Genomic DNA, 19,431 nt, shown 5'->3' with positions numbered 1-19,431 from the left:
GTACTCAATTTTTAAAACATTAAAAAAACCTTGCTCAAACTGGAACCGATGCAAGGCCAATGATGCAAATACATGCCAAATTCAGCTGGAGTACAATTTGAAAATCAACATGAATGCAGACAACTAATTGCAGCAAATTTTGACCACCTCATACAAAAGTCGCCTATTTACGCTCATCTTTGAGAGTGGTGCTAAAAAAGTTAGCTTTCGTACCTCAAAAGGCACATTCACAAAACGCCGCATTTTTTGAAAAATGGAATGTGAAGGGATCCGTGATTATAAGCAATGCCCCTTTTCAATACCAAATCTCAATATTTTGAGCATCTGTAATTCCTCAATTTATATCTGACTAGGCAGCAGATCAGTAGTTTGAAACAAGGATTCAATGAAGAAACCAATAAGCAATTATTCAAATGCCGAACATTTCTAGATGTTACAATCTGCATCATGTTACTGAACTAGAAATAGTTCAGTCAAATGCTGTGGTGGAAAAGCCGCATCTTATGCAAATTCATTCATCAATGTGTAGAACCTTTCCTTGGACTTTAGGACAAGCCAAAATGTTTATTCAATTTTCTGAATAAGAGCTTCTGATGACTCTCAGTACAGATTGATGTTCCAGTTTCCAGAATGTCAAAAATATGGTTTGAATTTACTGAGATTTGTTGGCACTGGCCATCTATAAAGGACCAGGGAAGGTCCCATTTGCTCGTTGCTCGTTCCATCGCTCGATCTGCAAACATGAATGTACATGTTACTTCAGCAGTAAAAAAGAATTTTTGAAAATACTTCTCATTTCCGTTTCATTCTTTCTTTTGCTTTTCTTAGACAGGCATTAGAGAAAACATTATAGTAGACGAATATTGCATGTTTATTCTCTGCATATGCCTGGGACTGAAGTGACCTAGAGCTTAATTAGTCTAACAGGGCTTCTACTTACTGAGATGGTGGAATTGGTTCTACCACCATAAGATTCATAAATAGAACTGATAGGATCATGAAATAATTAAGAATGAAATAATAAAACGGCATTCAGATATCCCAGATTCGCATGTATACTATCAACTAGTGTGTTAAGTGTCGTAACATACTATATGTTGTGGGGCAAGATTCGTTGTCTCGGTATCGTACCCCATACCGATGCCACACTAATATTGTATCGGTACGGTACAGTACTGTATAGAATTTTTTTGGCATACCGAATATCCGTACATCTCCCGTACCATATACATGTAATGAACTGGTATGGTATGCCCTGTATCGCCTGGTTTCGGCCAATACGGTAAACTATAAATATGGGTTGTACAATATGGACCCTACAAGGCATTTGGTACCACTATGGGGTTGTCCCCTATTTGGCACATGGTACACCACCTGAAACGGTTCCAACAGTCTACCATGTGTCCATATAAGGCCTATCATATTAAACCAGTGATAACTGAATACGAACCTTCGTACCTCCCTTTACGGGCTTAGTACAAGGACAACATTATCATCAACGTCAATGATTAAATTGTAATGCTTGAAATAAGACTTCGCAGCGCTCTTAACGCACACAACATTTGAGGAAGTCACTATGTGATGTTTGAAATGTGAAGGTATTTCAAATCTATTTCCCGTCAACGCTCTTAACAAATGCAACCTTTGAGGAAGTCATTATGTGATGCTTGAAATGTGAAGGTATTTCAAATCTACCTCTCGTCATACTTCAAATCTAAACTAGTACTAACTGAATATGAGCCTTGGTACCTCCCTTTATGGGCTTAGTACCAGGACAACATTACTATCAACAACAATGATTAAATGGTAATGCTTGAAATAGGACTTCATAACGCTTTAACAAATGCAACCTTTGAGGAAGTCATTATGTGATGTTTGAAATGTGAAGGTATTTCAAATCTATTTCCTGTCAACACTCTTAACATATGCAACCTTTGAGGAAGTCATTATGTGATGTTTGAAATGGGAAGGTATTTCAAATCTATTTCTCGTCATACTTGACCGAGTCAAATTTAACAACAACAATTTGAAGGTATTTCAAATCTATTTCCTACCATACTTGACAAGTCAAATTTGACAACAACAATGCTGTTAAAAAAATGCAAACCTTGAGGAAGTTATTGTGTGATGTAACAACAACAACAACAACTACTACTAATAATAATAATAACAATAGTAATAATAGTAACAATAACAATAATAATCCTGAACTCCTGCTACAAGCAATTCTTCTATGATGTTCTATAATGTGTTTCTATAAAACTGATAAGCTCTTCGCGTCAAATGCAAATGTATTTCTTTTGCTGTAGTTTTGCAATAGCATGCTTTATATGGTATCATGTGTCCTTCACAATTGAGCAAATTTAGTGTCATCCAACAATAACATCCAAAAATCTACATGGGAATACCCTGCACAACCATGGAAAAGGAACATGCACACCGTTCTAGCCACGTGAAACTTATCAAGATGTTTTACCACTTTCCTCATGACAACATAACACACATTAGGGTGCTGCAGATGATTTTTATTCTATAGTAATCGCAAGTGGGGATTTTATTTCTTCAAGTGACCAACCAACAAGGATATTCCATCTCAGAGGTGCATTACTATCTGTTCCAAGACTGAAATCTTTGAGGAGCTGCAAAAATCAACATGCTTGGATAATGATCAAGGACTTGGTTGAAATGATGCACACTTTATTTCAACAGAAATGACAAATGGACCGTGTTCACTTAAACTGAGGCATCTCTTATCAAATACTACATTCTAAATCACTTTGAATCCCAAATGTCACAGATGGTTTTAGCAATATATCTGTAAGGTAACCAAATATTCAAAAGGATATGTTTTCTGGCAATGTTTACTTCTTTTCTGTTTTAAGTAATGTCATATACAGTCTATCCAATACAAGTACTGACATCCTGTAAAGAATCCATATAACTAAACAAACATAGTTTCTTTCCCAAGCACATCTACCTGACCTTATCAACTTATCCTCCCTATATTTATGATATTGATTTATTCAAGATAGTCTTCCTTGTCAAACTTAAAGATTCATTAGATGAGGAAGATTCTATCATGGTTTCAAAAAGTGGCCAAGGTATGCAGGCAGCAAGTATCGCATAAGCAGCATGCAGCCACTTAGGTGGGCATACAACTGGTGTGCAAATAAACTTTTTCATAATAATGGTTAAACAAGTCAAAAATAAATAGTTACCTCAGAACTTAAGGGGGAACATAGAAAAAGGCAACGGAGGAGAGGAGGCAGAGGACCAAATATCCAAAGGCTTGGGCTTATGCCAGCCACGTGTGTCCACCGTGCAGCCCATCCACATATAGGGGCAGCCTAGACCCATGGGGTCACCAAGAGACTGCATATACATGCAACCACATGGATCTCTTTTTGAAGCAGTGAGGCCCATTATGTGATTCCGAAATTACCGATACCAAAGTCTCCATCCTAACAAAATTAAAACACACTACCACTTGATTTTTCAACTTGATGAAAACACTCCTAAAATGGTCTTAATAAATTTGTCTTGTATTGGATTAGTACCTGCTGAAATCCGAGAAATTCATGGAACTGACCACAGCCTACGTTTGAATTGGCCATAACAAATTTTACCACAACCAGTAGAGCTGCATAGAACAAGCAGAAGCCCATTCTGAACACATGGTCACTTAAGATGGTGGGCTTCAACTACGTTCGGGCTCCAATCAAGCCTAGAAATGATGGTATACCAATAGCAGCTTGCTATTTCCTGACAAAATTTTGCTTACAAAGGCTACGACAAACATCTTGGTCAAATCTTTAAATATGATGCACAAGTAAATGATAAGGCCAAGTGACCTGTAACATATGCCAAAATAAATTAAATACTTGCACATATAGCGAGAGTAGAAAGAGTAGAGAACATCAATCTGTTAAGTACCAACCTTGCAAAGAAAGATAAATTGACTTATCTCCATGATCTTAAGTGGAGTGGGCTGGGGATGCATTAAGTGAAGGATCCAAATAAATAATGAAAAGAGACTACTGGAAGACTCATCACGTATCCACAAAATATAAGAATGTCACCCATGATTCTACATGTGAATGTGCAATTCACCAACTATGAGTAACGAAAACTTTATGCCTCATTACAAAAATATACTAAACATTTTCTACAACCGTGACAATGTATGGAGATGAGGATCCCTCTAAACAAAACATTGAAGTAATATTACATGCTACAAATGTCACTGGGGCAAAATCTTAATAGATAATGTCTTGGAAAGCTAACAAATATTGATGGAATATTGCATTTTGCATTAGAAAAGTATCAACATAAAGGAAGAAAAAAGTGCGTACCCATTCGCTTGGGCAAAGTGAGCGATAATATTTTGCAAATTTGTCACAGTCAGGAGCTCCCTCCCCTTTTGCTGCTATGCACCTGAATCGACATGTTATCATGAGTCATCAGTGATATCCATCAATGTTGCTACAGGAATGCAGACACGATTATTGAGATAGTCTGATCATACTTGTGATATTCAATATAGCGAGTAAAGCAATGCCTTGTTTGATTTGTTGTTGGAAAACGGAAATCTGCTGGGGCTGTCTCAAGCTGTGAAGCAACCATACTTCTAATAAATTAGAATTTACAAAAATGATGTTTTAATTTCTGTACACAGTAAGAAATATTTGAAACCCCAATTTGCATGTTTTAATCATTGAGGAATCAAACCTTTATCATTGGTTTCTCTTCAGTAGCTTCTTGTGATTCTGTCTCTTCTTGCTCAGGAGGTTCACTGTTTTCCTCTGCAACAGGACTAGGTTCATCTGCAACAGGGTTCTCATCAGTCTTCTCTGGGACAGCTTCCTCAGAAGTGGCATCGGCAGGCTTTGGAAAATGGAAATCTTCTGGGGTTGTTTCAAGCTGTCAAGCAACCAAACTTCTAATAAATTAAAATTTATAAGAATGATGTTTTTAATTCCTGTACACATCAAGAAATATTTGAAACTCCAAAGTACATGCTCTAGTCATCGAGGAACCAAACCTTTATCACTGATTTCTCTTCAGCAGCTTCTTGTGATTCTGTCTGTTCTTGAACAGAAGTTTCACTGTTTTCCTCTGCAACAGCGGTCTCATCAGTCTTCTCTAGGACAGCTTCCTCAGAAGTGGCATCAGCAGGCTTCCCATCCCCAGTTGTTTTCTCGACAGGGGCCTCACTCTGATCTGACTTCTCTTCTTTGTCCTCAAGTGACCATTGCTGCATGTCATTGAATTTAAACTAAGAGGCCAATAGGAACCCAACTGAACATGACTTATCAAGAAAGGAAGAAAAAGAAAATGGAGTAAGTCATCCTCTTCAAAGTATTGAGAACTATAGAACTGCTCTACGTGACTTAAGGATAGTCATTCTAGAATTTAGAATACATATTTGCCATCCTAAAAATATACAGGTCTAAATTATACACTTTATCCTTGAAGTTAACATTGGGACTAGATCATCTTTTGGCCTGCTAACTATAAGCAGCAACAGACATGTAATGGATTAAGATTCCGGTAAACAGCCCATATAGATATGAATGCAATATAAGTTACCAGAATAGGTATGATCTTTGCTAGTTATAATGCTAATACATTTTGAGTACACTACGCAACAGAGTGATACAATGCAATACAACATAATATACTATATCAGCTAATATGCTTTGGATTTCAATTAATATCTAGAATACCTTTCATATGATAGTTATGCATAATTGTTAAAAATATTCTATATGATATGGTTTAATTGAATAAATAAGATGACAACTGCGTTTCTCGTTTGGTATGACAGAGTATTGGTATTTGAGTCCAGGAGTCTCACACTGATGCATGAGATACAAAGTTATTATTAGTTTAAAACTAATGGGATCTTGTCTGACAGATTACACTTGCATCTTGTCATTCTCTGGTCAAATCACCACAAAACTCACTCAAAATAGCAAGAAGATAGGAAGGTTATTCATGCACCCATATAAAGCATCTAATACTTTTTTTCTAAATTTTTTTTTCTATTTTTCCAAATAAACAATCACTCAACAAATATTGTAAATTCAAAATTAAAAACATTGCATAAACTCGATAAGCATTGTGCCCTTGTGTGGTACTGTTGCACTTTGGTGTACATAAGTTTCTTCTTCAAAAACTTAGTATTACTTCTATGATGTTAGTTGTGTTTTTGTTAACTGGTACACAAACTGTATCAGCATGGTTCTTTTTGTCCCCTTTTTTGCCCAATCTCTTAGAGCTTTGTAAGATTTATTTTGAAGGTCATAATGGTCATTGGAGCCATTATGGAGAAAGGTAACTCCAATATGTTTAGTGCAAGATTTTAAATCCTGTGGGATGGATGCGGGGGGGAGGGGGGGAGGTGTTCTAGCTTCTCCATAGAATGGGACACCCTGTTGTCCCGCCTCATCCTAGTGACGGTCGCAATAGATGTCTCCCATCTCTCTCCCCTTCTCTCCTTTCTTCTTTCTTTCTTTCTTTTCTTTCTTTTTTTTTTCTTTCTTTCCTTCCTTTCTTTTTCTTCTACCTTCCTTTCTTTCCTTTCCTTTTTGTTTCTTCTTATCCCTTCCCTAATTTCTTTCTTCCTTTTTCTTCTTCTTTCTCTTTCTTTTTCTTCTCCCTTTCTTTCCTTCCTTTCTTTTTCTTCTCCCTTTCTTTCTTTTTCTTCTCCCTTCGTTTCCTTCTTTACTTTTTCTTCATCTTCTTTCCTTTCACTTTTCTCTTTTCTTCGTCTTTCCTTCCTTTCTTTCTTTTTTCCTTTTCTCTTCCCATATGGATGGGTTTGAGAGTCTCGACCCCATCCCGATCTCATTTTTTCATAGGAATGGGACGAGATAGCTAGGACGCCCTCATCATCCCGCTAGGACTTAAAAAATCTTGGTTTAGTGGCTTGTTTTTGTCTCTATTTTTTTTTTGGTTTAAAAATATCAGCAGGTTTTGAAAAGTGGCATTCTGCTGCCATGCTTAAACTTTGGAGCTACTTTAGGATGTATGGTTTGCTACCATTTGCTTAAAAGCATGTTATGAAAAGTAGTGTTGCAATGTTATTGGTTTTGAAAGATATTGAGCATGATATTTAATGCTCAAGACGATTACGATTTAGAATGCTGAAATCAGACTGATTAGTTTTATGACATTGTTCTTGTTTTTTTATACAAATAGTATTTATTTCTCATCCAATTCTTAAATTAGCGGTCACTTTCTTCAGGCAAGTGCCTTTTTGGCGCTAGCGCTCTAAGTGATATGGCGGTCATATCACCTTAGTGGTAATAGTTAGTTTCTTTTCGTTTTACTCCATCCAAAATAGTGTTTTAGGTTGCTAGCCTATGATCCAAGGAATATTGCTATATTATGTCAGAACTATTACACTTGTTTTATATATGGTTTAATGTATAAAATGTCCATAATCACCATGAAGCAACCCATAATAGCATAGATAAGAAAGAAATTGATTTCCTTAGCATCAAAATTAGATGTCGTTTTTGGTTTTGTAGACACGTCTGTGTGTACTTTATGCCACCATACCATCATTGGGCAGCACTATGTGGCACTATAGATTAGAATCCAACTGGGATTGACCATTACAAATGATACTTTGAACCTTGATTTACAGAAAAGATAACCAAGAAGTCAAGTGCATATGTGATATAACAGGCTTCAGTGATCATACACCATCCTTTATTATAGGGTACATTGTATGATATATGGGCTGGAAAAATCATCTGTTAATAAAAGTTAAATAGAAATTTTGGAGGCATCCAAAGAGAATCATCAGAGATAGGGCAGTAATCTTGAACTCAGAATGTCCAATTGAGTGGATGGCAATACTAAATGAAAAGAACTTAGAACATCTCTAGGACTTATTTGAATATAACCTCAACAGTAAGGGCACGAACTTGCATATGTTAAAAAACAAAGCTAGCCAGATTTTCCAGTAAGGCTTGCAAGACATGATAAACAAAACTCTTCAATGAAGAAAATAACCATATTAAAGAAGAAAATGTAGGAGGAGAAAGAAATATGAGGAAAAAGATCATAAGAACCTACTTGACAAGGAACAAAAAAAAAAACATAGTACACCCCTTTTACGTTCAGGAAAAGGTTAAGCCCGAAGGAGTAACCAAGTTTCATTCAGACGATGAAAAATATTACTTTAAAAAAATATTAAACATAATAGGTAAATAAAAACTAAAATAGATTCGTCCGGTATCAAATTAAATTGATTGAAATAAAGAAAAAAAAACAACTTTTTCTCATGCATTCATCTTTTCTCCACTCAGACAATTTCTCCTTTTCTCCCTACATCTCAATATTACTTTATTTATCATATAAGTCCACGAAGAACATCTTAAAAGGCGACCACAGAAGCATAAATCTATTCAAAACTTCTTTCCTCCACCCAAGTCTTAAACAAAAGTCTCTTTTTCAAGAACTAACCGAACATAAACTCGTTAACGACTTCTACGATGATGTAATGAGTAATTTCGCATGAATCTTTCCCCGAATCTACTGACATTTTCAGCGAGATCTATAACAAAAAACGAAACAAAATTCCTAAGCCAAATAATTAGATCTACAACTACAAGACAAGTTGCGGATCAATCACAAGAGAAAACGGAAGAAGATCGAATGAGTCCCTGAGAAGTATCCATGGATAGAAACTTTCCGAATGGAAACGCAGGGGAAATAAGGAGACAGTCGTCCGTATCATCTAAGGAGCATGACGAATTGGAAGGAAAAAAAAAATTCAACGAAGACAAGAGGAAGAGTGGCGATTACCTCGGCAAGGCTGGGGATTTTCTCCTGGGCGGTTTCCGCCATGGCCGGCGACTTCTCGCTCCCAAAGGCTCAAAAATGGGGTGCGTGGTTTACACAAGGGAAGAAGAGGAAGAGGGGTGGGGTTTTAATAGCTTTAAAAGGAGCCTCAGATGATGCGGGAAGCACCTCGGCGTTTCGAACGGACCAATGGGTTGCTGGGTTCGGACCATCTACATCGAGTCTTTTGCATTTTGATCGAGCCTAGGCTCCATGGCAGGCACAACGGGCGCAGTCCTCCCTCTGCCTGTAAAAGCCCTTAAATCCTATGAAGGTAGGATTTGAATTGAAATTTCTGGGACAGTTTTCATTGATAGGATAAGTTCACAAACTTTCTATACGTCCCAAGCTACTATTATTTAAATTTTAATATCAAATTTAAGGGCAATGTTAGCAAGGCTGTTATTAATGGATTCAGTGGCTTTCTTTGTCGCCAACCATGCCGAAAAACTTTTATGGGAGAGAGAGACGGAGATGCTCGATGCCCTCCGCGATGTATTGTCTTCTGGTTTTTTTTTGGCTGTATCCATACACGTTACATATGTTACTTCTATTCTAGCAAAAAAAATAAAAAAACAAAAATAGTTGACTTTTTGTGAATTGTGTGGTGGATGAAACCCCCATTCCCATCTCACAACTTAAAAAATGCCCTCTCTTTTCTCTAAGAAACTCACTTGATGGATAAAAATAGAGAGCCAATCTATATTAGTTCCTCCTTTCTCTCTTATCTTTTCCACTTCTCTCTCTTCTTGGATTTACCAGCATATATATTCGACAACAACAATAACTCCCCCGATTGGTCATCGCCTCTTATTTCAACTACTCAATGACAGTTATCTTCTTCATCATGCTTCTCTTTCTATGAGACCTCTAGACCTCAAATCTACTCGAACCCGATGGCCTCTGCCTAGCTGCATTAGAATCCTCATCTTGTCAAGGATGATACCATAAGCAACAGATTGAGCTTATCTCTAAAGTGTTGGATCCCGTTTTAATTACACCCTGATCCCGTTTAATATGAATCCATATTTGACAAGTGTCCCTTGGATTTCGTAAATTCTGATAAACTTAAGGGCATTAAGGTAATTGCACGGCAGTGAAAGGTTGCCTTGATGGGGGGTGACTCTTCACGGGTGTAACTAATCACGGCGTTTGGTCCCTGAAGAGGGCTATAAATAGCCTGTCAGACCCCTTCTCTAATACATGCATATAAAGAGCTCTCTCTCCAGAAGATCTTTCGCTAATTTCTGTCCAGATCATGCTAATCTCTGTCCAGATCAGAGCTATCTCAGTTGATCGGAGCTGCGCACGCATCTCAGAGTTCAATCCAAGATGGATATAGCGACTCAAGGTATGATTTATGATATATTAAGATTAATCATTCCATTAATGGTATCAGAGCGGATGGATTGGATTTCAAAGTAAATTATACCTATTTGATCCGTTGGTTGGAATGTTGGGATCCCGTCAAGTTGTGGCCCACATTGACAAATGGCGTCAATATGGTCCAAGTGGGAGAATGTTGGATCCCGTTTTAATTAAACCCTGATCCCGTTTAATATGAACCCACATTTGACAAGTGTCCCTTGGATTCCATTATAGAGACCTAAAGAAGGTACACAAAATCAAACTAGCATGGCTAAGATATTAAGGAGGTTCAAGTGTGCATTACCTGGATATGTAACATGTATTAGCAGATTAATAATATTGACTATGTATTGATTTGAGGTGTATATAGATAAAGCAGAAATTATGTATCAAGAAAATATTAGGTGTGTATTTATAATATTCTAGAAAGCTCAGATATGTATTGGTTGGATATATATTATGTATTAGAAAAACAATGACTTAAACTATATATTACCTTAATTTGAGTTGTGTATCAATAAAATATAAGTTATGTATCAACCATATGATGAGTATGTATCAATGAATTGTTGGTCACCTTCAGGTTGATTGTCTACCAAGGGATCGGCACCGGGTCTCCTTCTTTGGCAAAGTCCAAATATCATACTTTCCCTTCGATCTACCACCCTGTATGTTGATGCAAAGGAAAGGAGAGAGATCCTTTCATATCTTCTGTGACAGGCAAGATCAAAGGTAAATTTGATTAGACCAGAGTGTTTGATTCGAATTATTACTTTCAATTCTGGAGAAGGTGGTGGATTAGAAAGAAAGTGCATTAGAATTTAAAGAGATCTAGAAATGGTAGTGACAATGGTACAGAAAGAAGAGGAGCTAGAGCATTCAGGCAATGGAATAGTGAAAGAAAGGAAGATCGGTGAAGGAAGAGAGGCGCGCGTGGACCCACAATATGTATGTATAATTTTAGAGGTACTTTTTATTGATTCAATGTTTGATCATATAATTTTTAGAATCTAGTATTTGTCTACCGTTTTTACCAACTGACTAATTGATTTCTAAATTAGAAGGTAAAGATTGTTTTATTAAGCCATAATATTTTCTTTATCAATATTTCTCCAAATCTTACCAAAAGCTCAACTTTTTTGACCTTTGGAAAAGTTTGAATAAGAATCACTATTTGCCACTAGGATAAGAGAGGGGTTCGATTCTAGTTGGAATCAACCTTCGAGAGACGAGTGGATTGAGAAAAGAAGAAGAGGTCACCTACAAGTGAGCTTTATTTTACATATTCATATATACATATGGCACATACAATGATCAAGCATCATCATCCACCAAAGTTGGATAACTAACTATTTACAATTAGTTCTCAAATTATGCTTACTCCCTTTCTGGGGGAAAAGAAAAGGAAATCTGATGACTGTTGAATCCCTAGCAATAGCCAAAAATAAAAAGATTAAACTCGTGCAACTAAAGAGTGGGAAAACCGAAAGCCCACTAAAGAGCGGCATGTGAACTCGAATACACTGTTCTTGATGACAAGCAATAGAGGGCTCTTGGAAAATAGAGCAAGCACAAGCTCGGTTTGTTTGCTCATTACAGAAATGGCTATAACAGAGTTTCTGTTATTCGTATTAACAGCTACTCTAGGAGGAATGTTTTTATGTGGTGCTAACGATTTTATTGACTGCGAGGATAGACCTGCAAATCCTCGATCGTGATGTTTGACTCTCCAGAAGAAGTAGAATTTGAAGTTTGAAGGCAGGCTTGACTGCTCGAGAAATTGCTGCCTGAAAGACACGACGATCAGCAATAGCACAAGCAAGGTGTGTTCCCATCAATATGGCCCCATGGCTGGCAAGTAAACAGTGGAAGCTGAATGGATGCAGCCCATAAATTGTAGGTGGCACAACCATCCATTTGGATATCCACAGTGATGATGGGACGGGGAGAAAATATCATAGCTGTAGGAGGTGTTCAAAGAGGTTCCTAAAACCTCTGAAGAAGAGCTTGAAAGAGTGCCCAAAGGAGCTGAGGATATTGTCTGTGGATTTACGACGGTTAGGTGGATGGCTGGCCTTCTAGAAATTGCTGACAAAGAGCTTGGTTGCTCCTATGGTTAGGGGGCTGCAAATTGATCCTTGCAGCAATTGGTTGGTCTCTGGTAATTTCCCAGCAATAAGCCAATACTTGGTGTTTAGATCGCTGAAGCTAATTTGAGGCAATTTGTCAAGCACGTAGTCTGCAGTGACTCATTTTGGTCTACGAATTGCATTGCCGCTGAAATATGCGGACCGTAGTTGCTGCTAAAATATGAGGACCCATGCGAGCATTTGTTTAATCCCACATCGGTAATTCGCCGAAGAAATCTTGGGTACTTATATCAAACTAAAAAATCCAAATAATATCTTCCGGCTAGCTATTTTAGACGAGGTCCTAGGTGTAAAAATAGTATTAGAGCGGACATGACCCATAACTTATGTAGACTAGGGGACACTGCACCACAGATCTATTAGGACTGACCACGGATTGATCGTGGTGTATGTGAATAGATTTGAATGGATTTGAATGCTTAGCCGGACGAGAACGTCAGAGCTTGAACGGAGGAAGTATGTAGGGACTCGTACGGACCTGTGTTCAGTCCTACATCGGTTATTCGCTGGGTAGATCTTGAGTACTTATACAGGATTAAGGAATCCAAATGTTATTTTCTGACTAGTTATTTTGGGTGAGATTCTGAGTTGTTATATATGCCACACTAGAATTTGCACACTGAGAACTATATGAAACAAACGCTGAGGTTTTTTAGAATAGCACTAAGCATTAAGGACTACATGAAACAATTTCTTTTTTATTGAGAAAGGACCATACAAAACAACTTAAAAAAAAAACGAAAAAGCAAAAATAACATACATGGCTCAGTGGCGAGGATCAAAAAGTTATGCAAAAAGAACCATTTTTTTTATCTTTTCTGCCATTTGAGACAAGCAAAAGGTTCTGCAAAGAGAATACAGAAAAAAGCTACAAGAATTGGCAGGCCTAAATAATAATGAAATAAATACGCAGGATAGGCACTACTTTTGAAAGCTTCTCCTTCTCAGTATGTCTCCAAATCTCCGGAGAATTTGCCTTTTCTTTCTCTGCCTCATTGGCGATTCCCATCCGAACTCTGATTTTTCTAATTGTCTTCCATTTATATGATCAGAATCATCAAAACTCACCGAATTTTCGTAACTTTTGTCCATCAATGCAACTGCTTGATCCTTCCTCTGCTCCGGTGGCTCGACCATATCAAATATAGATCCCTCAAACCTTTCAGAATCTCCCAATGAATGCCTGCCTCCAGCTCGGCCGTTTAAGTCTTCAACTCTCCATTGGTCTGATGGGAATCGTGCCATTGGTTTACGAGCTCTGACCTCATTCGCCGGTGCCTTCGCGGGGAATAATGATCCACTCTCGAATGGATTGGTATTTCTGCTCGAATCCATAGAAGATGCGGCGACGAGCAAGCTCTGCAGCTCCTTAACGCTATCGAGAGCAGCAGCTTCACTGACCTTGAGGCATTCAAGTTCCTGCTTCATGCTTTGGAATGCCTTATCCTTCCCTGATAGCGCATCCTTGAGCTGAGAATTCTCGGTCCTAGCAATCTCCAAGGCTTCTTTCACCACGTTAGCCTCGTTGATCGCTTGTTTTAATATGTCCCGAAGCTTGGAGATCTCTTCTCTTGCTGCCCTCTGTGAATCGACCAATCTACCATTCTCTCTTTTCAGACTAGTAATCTCTTCTTCGGACATCTTCATGCAATTTATGAACCCATTTTCCTTCTCACTCCAAGTACCAAATGTTTCCTCTGCCTCAAACTTCAGCCTCCTGGACTCTTCCAATGCCACCCGAAGCTTCTCCTCTGCGTGCTTTATCATGGACTTGAGGTGTTCATTTTCAGCCCTCGTGCTACCTAACTCCAATTGGGTTTTCTTGGATTCTGTCGATACTTCCTTGAGGGCCATAGCTAGATCATCCATGGCCTTCTTGCTCTTTTCCTCTGCTTCCAAAGCCAGCCTAAGCTCGGTCCTCAGCACCCCAATCTCCTCATTACCATGAACCGCATCCAATGTGATGCTCTTCCCAAGTGTTCTGGGGCCTCGGTTGGCAGAGCCCTCCAAAATTTTGATGCTCTCGTTGAGGGACCTTACATCCAGCTTGGCTTCTTCGAGCGATATCTTGGTCTGCTCGAGCTGTTTGGTTTGGGAGGTGAGGGACTCGAGCATTTTTCTTTCTGATTCCCTTGCTTTCTCCAAGTCGGCCTCTAACATTTCCATTTTAGCCTTGGAACGTACTGAATTCTTGATGGCATTTTTTTCCGACGACATCCTCCATCTCAACTCTTCGAGCTCTTGGAGAGCTCGCGATTTCTCCTCCTTTGCCAGCTTCAACTCTTGTTGGAGATGAATCACCTGGTGCTGCATCTTCAAAGCCTTCCCACGCAGAATTGAATCGCACTTGTTTGGTGTTATCAAATAAAAGAGCCCGAGGCTAACAGGATACCATTTAAAAGATCCCAGAATGGATCTGAAACAGAAGAATTCATTGAAAAAGGAGTCACCTTTAAGATTTCGATGGAGATGGCATATGATCCAGAGTAAGCAGAAGGAAGAACAAAGCCTTAAGAGAAAAAAAGGAAAAGAGAAGAGAGAATGCTCGTTAATGGCTATGAAAGATTAACACCTCAATGCGGCTTCAAAACCAAAGAATTCTGCGGCGGGAACCGAGTATTTGATCTAAAGTAGTAGGAGAGAAGGGAACTTTGAGTACCTGAGAATAGCATGATGGGTTCTTCATAGAAAACTCGATACAATCTCTTCTCTCTTTGCTCGTGTTCTCAACCATCTCTTCACAAATCCAGTATCTGATGGCATTGAGGACGATGACAATGACAAAGAAGAAGGAGAAGAACACAGAAGTAGAAAGAGAGATAGAGAGAGGGAGGGAGAGGTGGGGAGGGGGAGGCGGGGAGGGGGAGGGGGAGAGAGAGAGAGAGGGAGAACCGGGTCTTCCTTTGTGGGAGGCCATTCGTTGCTGTTCCCACGCGAGAGCAACTAAATATAGCGGGAGTGGAAGTGGCACGGCTGGGCTCTGCCTTGTTCCGAGGGAAAATCCCATGAAAGAATGACCCTTACCCACCACCCCTAAAAGCTGTTAATTAATTCTAATGTTTCATATATATCGTTTTTTCTTTGGGATAAAACATATATTTTATTTTTATTGAATCCAGAAGGTATGCACCTGAAATCAAGCAGGGCTTTGGCATGATAAACATCGGGCTGTCTCCTAATTAGGTCAAAAATTTGAATGCAACCATAGGCAAACTTTTATTTTCAGTTATATGGAATCATTTTTTTAAATTTTTTTGTTGAAGGATGGAGAGCATTGATGATTATCATGCCTCAAGCTTGCCATCTTAGTTGGCACATAATACGGCTGCGTAGAGCATAGCTCCATAAAATATGCAAGAGCTCGACTTGTATGGTAAAATATTAAAAACAATAAAAGTATTGTTTGTAAGTAATAATAAAAAATTATGTCTCTATCGTAAACTAACCCACTTCTCAAACATAAATTAATTACGTCAACTATGGTCTCAAAGTACAACCATCAACATCAAAAATTATTGGCCAACCAAACATATAAATGATTGATTATGACATGGAGTAGCTATTAGATTTGGGTCAACTATAGTCTCAAAGTACAGCCTCCAATATCAAAAATCATTATCCAACCAAACATATAAATTTTCAGTTTAATCACTAAGTTCCCAACTCTCCAAATAGTTAGCATAATCTGAAACTTTTTTAAACCCAAATCAAGTATCTGCTCCATCTCACATGCATTAACAACCATGACAGCTCCAAGTATCCTACTCCTCTAAAAACATTAAAAGAAAGATTATTAGCTTGATAGCTCAATAAGATTCCCTCCAACACATCCACTTGCATAACATATTTAAAAAAATATGATAAAAATATCATCATCATGAAGTTGTGTATACTAATTATCATGAACACCAGACCTCTATCCCTGTCCTCTCATAAATTAGGTATCACCTTGTGCTTATCTTATTTAGAAATAGAGGCAAGCATAACACTCTTAATCACTATAGTTGTTGATGAGTCTAACTATTTGTTGTATTTTGCTATTATAATGACATGGAGTACTTCCGTATATGATGCAACTATCTCCTAGATGTAACACAATAATCTACAAGTTTCCTACAGAGGCTAGCTAAATATCACCAAGTCTTTTTAGCACGCTAAGGGCATCCATCTCACCCATATCCATTTATCCAATTATCATAAATCTACTCTAAGTCTGCTGTCTTTATATAATATAAAGTATCCTTTTTGGTAATTTAATAGGTACGAGTGGTATTCCTTATAATTTTCGTTCCAAGAACAATATTTGTCATTGTAATGTTTATTATATTAGTTTAGCCTGCTTTTATAAGCCCTAAAACTCCGAAATTGCTAAGTAGAACGTTGATTTTGGGCCAAACCTAAAGCTCATATTTTGGATGAGCCCCATTATTTTGGATGGGCCCACAATTTGGGGTTCGTACGGTTACATTTACAATTGATAAACAATGGACCAGCCCAACTCTGAAGCAAGATCTAGTTTGTATACCCTGTTTGCTTCACTCGTATTCAAAACAGTGACCAATGTCGCCTAGTTTGAATCTTTGGGCCATCTTGTACTGAACGGGCCTTGGGTTCCGTTAAACTGATCCATTACTATTGATCATGCTCGCCACTTACTTATTCCTTTTCTCTCTTCTTCTCCTATTTTTCTTTCTTTTTTCTTTTACTTTAATGCAAAAGATGGTAGAGTCGTCATCCATTCATTCATTCAGAAAATGGAATTAAGCACTAGTTAGTTACTAGTCACAAAACCCTATTTCTATACGTTATAACTCCTAATTAAGTTGAAAGAATTAACAATTGTTCATAAAAGTGGCAAAAATTGACCCGATCTGAGCACTAACCCACTCCATTCTATTTAGATTGGGTTTGGTTCAAGGAATTTTTTTCTTATGAGGGAAATTTTTTGATCTGTTTAAATGAGTAGAGCATGGTTGGTCAAAGTTTTGACTCGAGTCATGTTCCGAGAGTGTAGTTATATTTGGATTAGAATCGCTTGTTTTGGGTTGAATTATTTTTTACATCGGCTATGTTTTCTTATAAGCAAGAGAAGTATTAAGTTTTGTACCTTTTTTTTCTCTCCTAATTATATAATTCATGAATATCAAATTGGGGCTATTGTTCCTCCTTTGCAATCATGCAATGAGCCAAACCCTAGACTCGACCAAACCAACATACATCCAAACTCTAGACTGAAGTAATCTGACCTAATTTTTAAAAGGCTAGCACCACTGTACAAAAAGATCCACTTGATCCACAAACAACTTGTTGGTGTGCTTAAAGATTTTGCTAAACCTTATCGAGAGCATAGCTTAGCTTTTTTTTAATCAAATCTAATTGCTTGCATTACTCAATTTGCAAAACAATCCTTACAAGATATCAGATAAAAGTTACATAAAAATCAGATATTAAATAAGCAAATAACTGCATAACAAGATACAGAATTAAAAAAAATAGATAACAGGCTAGGCCATAAATATTAAGAAAAAGGATTAGACGAAAGAAGGATGGAAGAAACTACAGAGACCATACATTAGGGATATAAGTTGATTCCTAATCAAGGTGTTGAAATTGGCTTGCCAATGGTTGCTTATACAAATATTACATATAACATACTTAACAATAAGTATTATGATATCATGATAATTGATTGGGGGGGGGGGGGGAGTGGGCCCACCGACACACGTGACTGAGGAACCCAAATCCGACGACGCACGTGATCTCAATAGACATGGTCTCGGCAGCTATAGGCTTAGCAAGCACGAGCTCAACAAACGCGACCTCGGCAGAATTGACCTCAGAAAACTTGATTTCAGCATACATGGCCTCGGCAACCATGAGCCTGACAAATGCGGACCCGGTAAGTGCGCCCTGACCGAGCAAAGCCCGCTCGACCTCGAGGCTAGAAAGGACCCGGTCAAAACCCACAGCCGACTCCACCGAAAATCAAGCTGATCTCCGAATCGAAACGGCTACCACGTTCTCCATATTCGGGATCGACCCCCGCAATCTATGCCACGACAGTTGCCAAATTCAAATCCTTCCGTTCTCCACCAAGGGCCAGCTAATTCAAATTCTCAGGCCAATTGAGGTAACGTATTTTCAGTCCGAAACCCCCGCTATAACGCCTGATGGCGTGTAACTGCCACATCACCTCCTATAAGGAGGAAAAACTCCAAGAAGAGAGGGGACTCTTCCTCCGCCACACCTGGGCTTCTCCACTAAAAAACTATCTCCAAATTCCTTTCTGACTTAAGCATCGGAGGGCCTTTGCCGGAACTCCCGGCCCATGCTTTTTGCAGGTTCTCTGGAAGTAGCCATCAACCGCCACCATCTTCCGGAGACAGCCTTCTACAATCGCCCGCGGTGGAAGCTCCTCCCTTTGGTCGGCGATCACCCTCAGGTCCCATTTCCAGCAATAACAATAATGATTGGGATATTCTCTTGGCCTCATAGAACATAAGGCATGTTCCCTTTCCATCGCCGCTTTTAATTTCAAAACAACTTAGTCGGTATCAAAACTCATTGTTTTAGAAGAACACCTTCAGCTGGACTTCGAGGTTTATATAATATAAACAACTTGGAGACAATCTCGGGGCACTTCTACCCGTTCAAAACGGCATGACAATTGCTAGGATTTTCAAGTTTCGAGGAAGCAAATTGAGAACCTTCTCCATATTCAGATATTCTTCCCTGGAAATCTTCTTCATCTTACTCAAGACTTTGAGCCTTCAGGGTACCACATAATAATATAACTATTTGGCTTCTTTCAAATTAAATATGACAGTAAAGGCACCTGGAGGGCATATGTGAATTGGCTTGATAATATCGATCCATCAATGACACTTAAAGTGCACCAATCGGATTGGCTTCAAAGAGCCACTTGATCAAAAGAAATATAGGAAAAGGGGTATAATTTGAGTTGGCCAAAGAAAGGGAATTGGCCCCCAAAAGGATCAATCCACCAAGAATGATTGATCGCTTGAAAAAAAAACATTAATCAACCTCAAATGAACAA

General features: G+C 38.4%; 2 protein-coding genes across 5 annotated transcripts; both read right to left on the bottom strand.

Annotated features, from left to right (window-relative positions):
• Positions 1-314: 314 nt before the first annotated feature.
• On the bottom strand, positions 315-9,094 carry LOC103701778 (cytochrome c oxidase subunit 12, mitochondrial-like). 4 transcript variants are annotated; one of them, XR_015972144.1, is made up of 7 exons: positions 8,821-8,962; positions 5,042-5,254; positions 4,729-4,920; positions 4,526-4,608; positions 3,558-4,434; positions 3,219-3,480; positions 315-733 (listed from the first exon to the last, which is right to left on the bottom strand). XR_015972144.1 is itself a non-coding variant. In XM_008783949.5 (6 exons), the coding sequence occupies exons 1-6, from the start codon at positions 8,860-8,862 to the stop codon at positions 680-682; spliced, it is 666 nt and encodes a 221-aa protein (XP_008782171.1). In that variant the 5' UTR covers positions 8,863-9,094; the 3' UTR covers positions 315-679. The 4 variants fall into 4 exon arrangements, 2 of the variants coding, with proteins under 2 accessions (XP_008782171.1, XP_089782815.1); XR_015972143.1 differs by having other exon boundaries at positions 3,219-3,461; XM_008783949.5 differs by lacking the exon at positions 3,219-3,480 and having other exon boundaries at positions 4,353-4,434; positions 8,821-9,094.
• Positions 9,095-13,145: 4,051 nt separating this feature from the next.
• Positions 13,146-14,753, bottom strand: LOC103701890 (uncharacterized). Its single transcript, XM_008784109.5, has one exon. It carries the CDS (start codon positions 14,685-14,687, stop codon positions 13,296-13,298), a length of 1,392 nt encoding a protein of 463 aa, XP_008782331.2. The 5' UTR covers positions 14,688-14,753; the 3' UTR covers positions 13,146-13,295.
• Positions 14,754-19,431: the final 4,678 nt, after the last annotated feature.

The sequence above is a fragment of the Phoenix dactylifera genome, chromosome 12, assembly GCF_051530095.1.
Source record: "Phoenix dactylifera cultivar Ajwa chromosome 12, Ajwa_hap1_PhDact_Kaust_v1.1, whole genome shotgun sequence".
Lineage (NCBI taxonomy): Eukaryota > Viridiplantae > Streptophyta > Magnoliopsida > Arecales > Arecaceae > Phoenix > Phoenix dactylifera.
This window is presented reverse-complemented; position numbering and strand designations above follow the sequence as displayed.

Excerpts from the sequence above, each read along its gene's own strand:
- LOC103701778 (XM_008783949.5), bottom strand. The coding sequence starts at position 8,862 with ATGGCGGAAACCGCCCAGGAGAAAATCCCCAGCCTTGCCGAG. Across the intron at positions 4,921-5,041 it reads AAGAGAAATCAGTGATAAAG|CTTGAAACAACCCCAGAAGA; the intron begins GTTTGGTTCCTC and ends GTTGCTTGACAG. Across the intron at positions 4,609-4,728 it reads AAGAGAAACCAATGATAAAG|CTTGAGACAGCCCCAGCAGA; the intron begins GTTTGATTCCTC and ends GTTGCTTCACAG.
- LOC103701890 (XM_008784109.5), bottom strand. The coding sequence starts at position 14,687 with ATGCAGCACCAGGTGATTCATCTCCAACAAGAGTTGAAGCTGGCAAAG.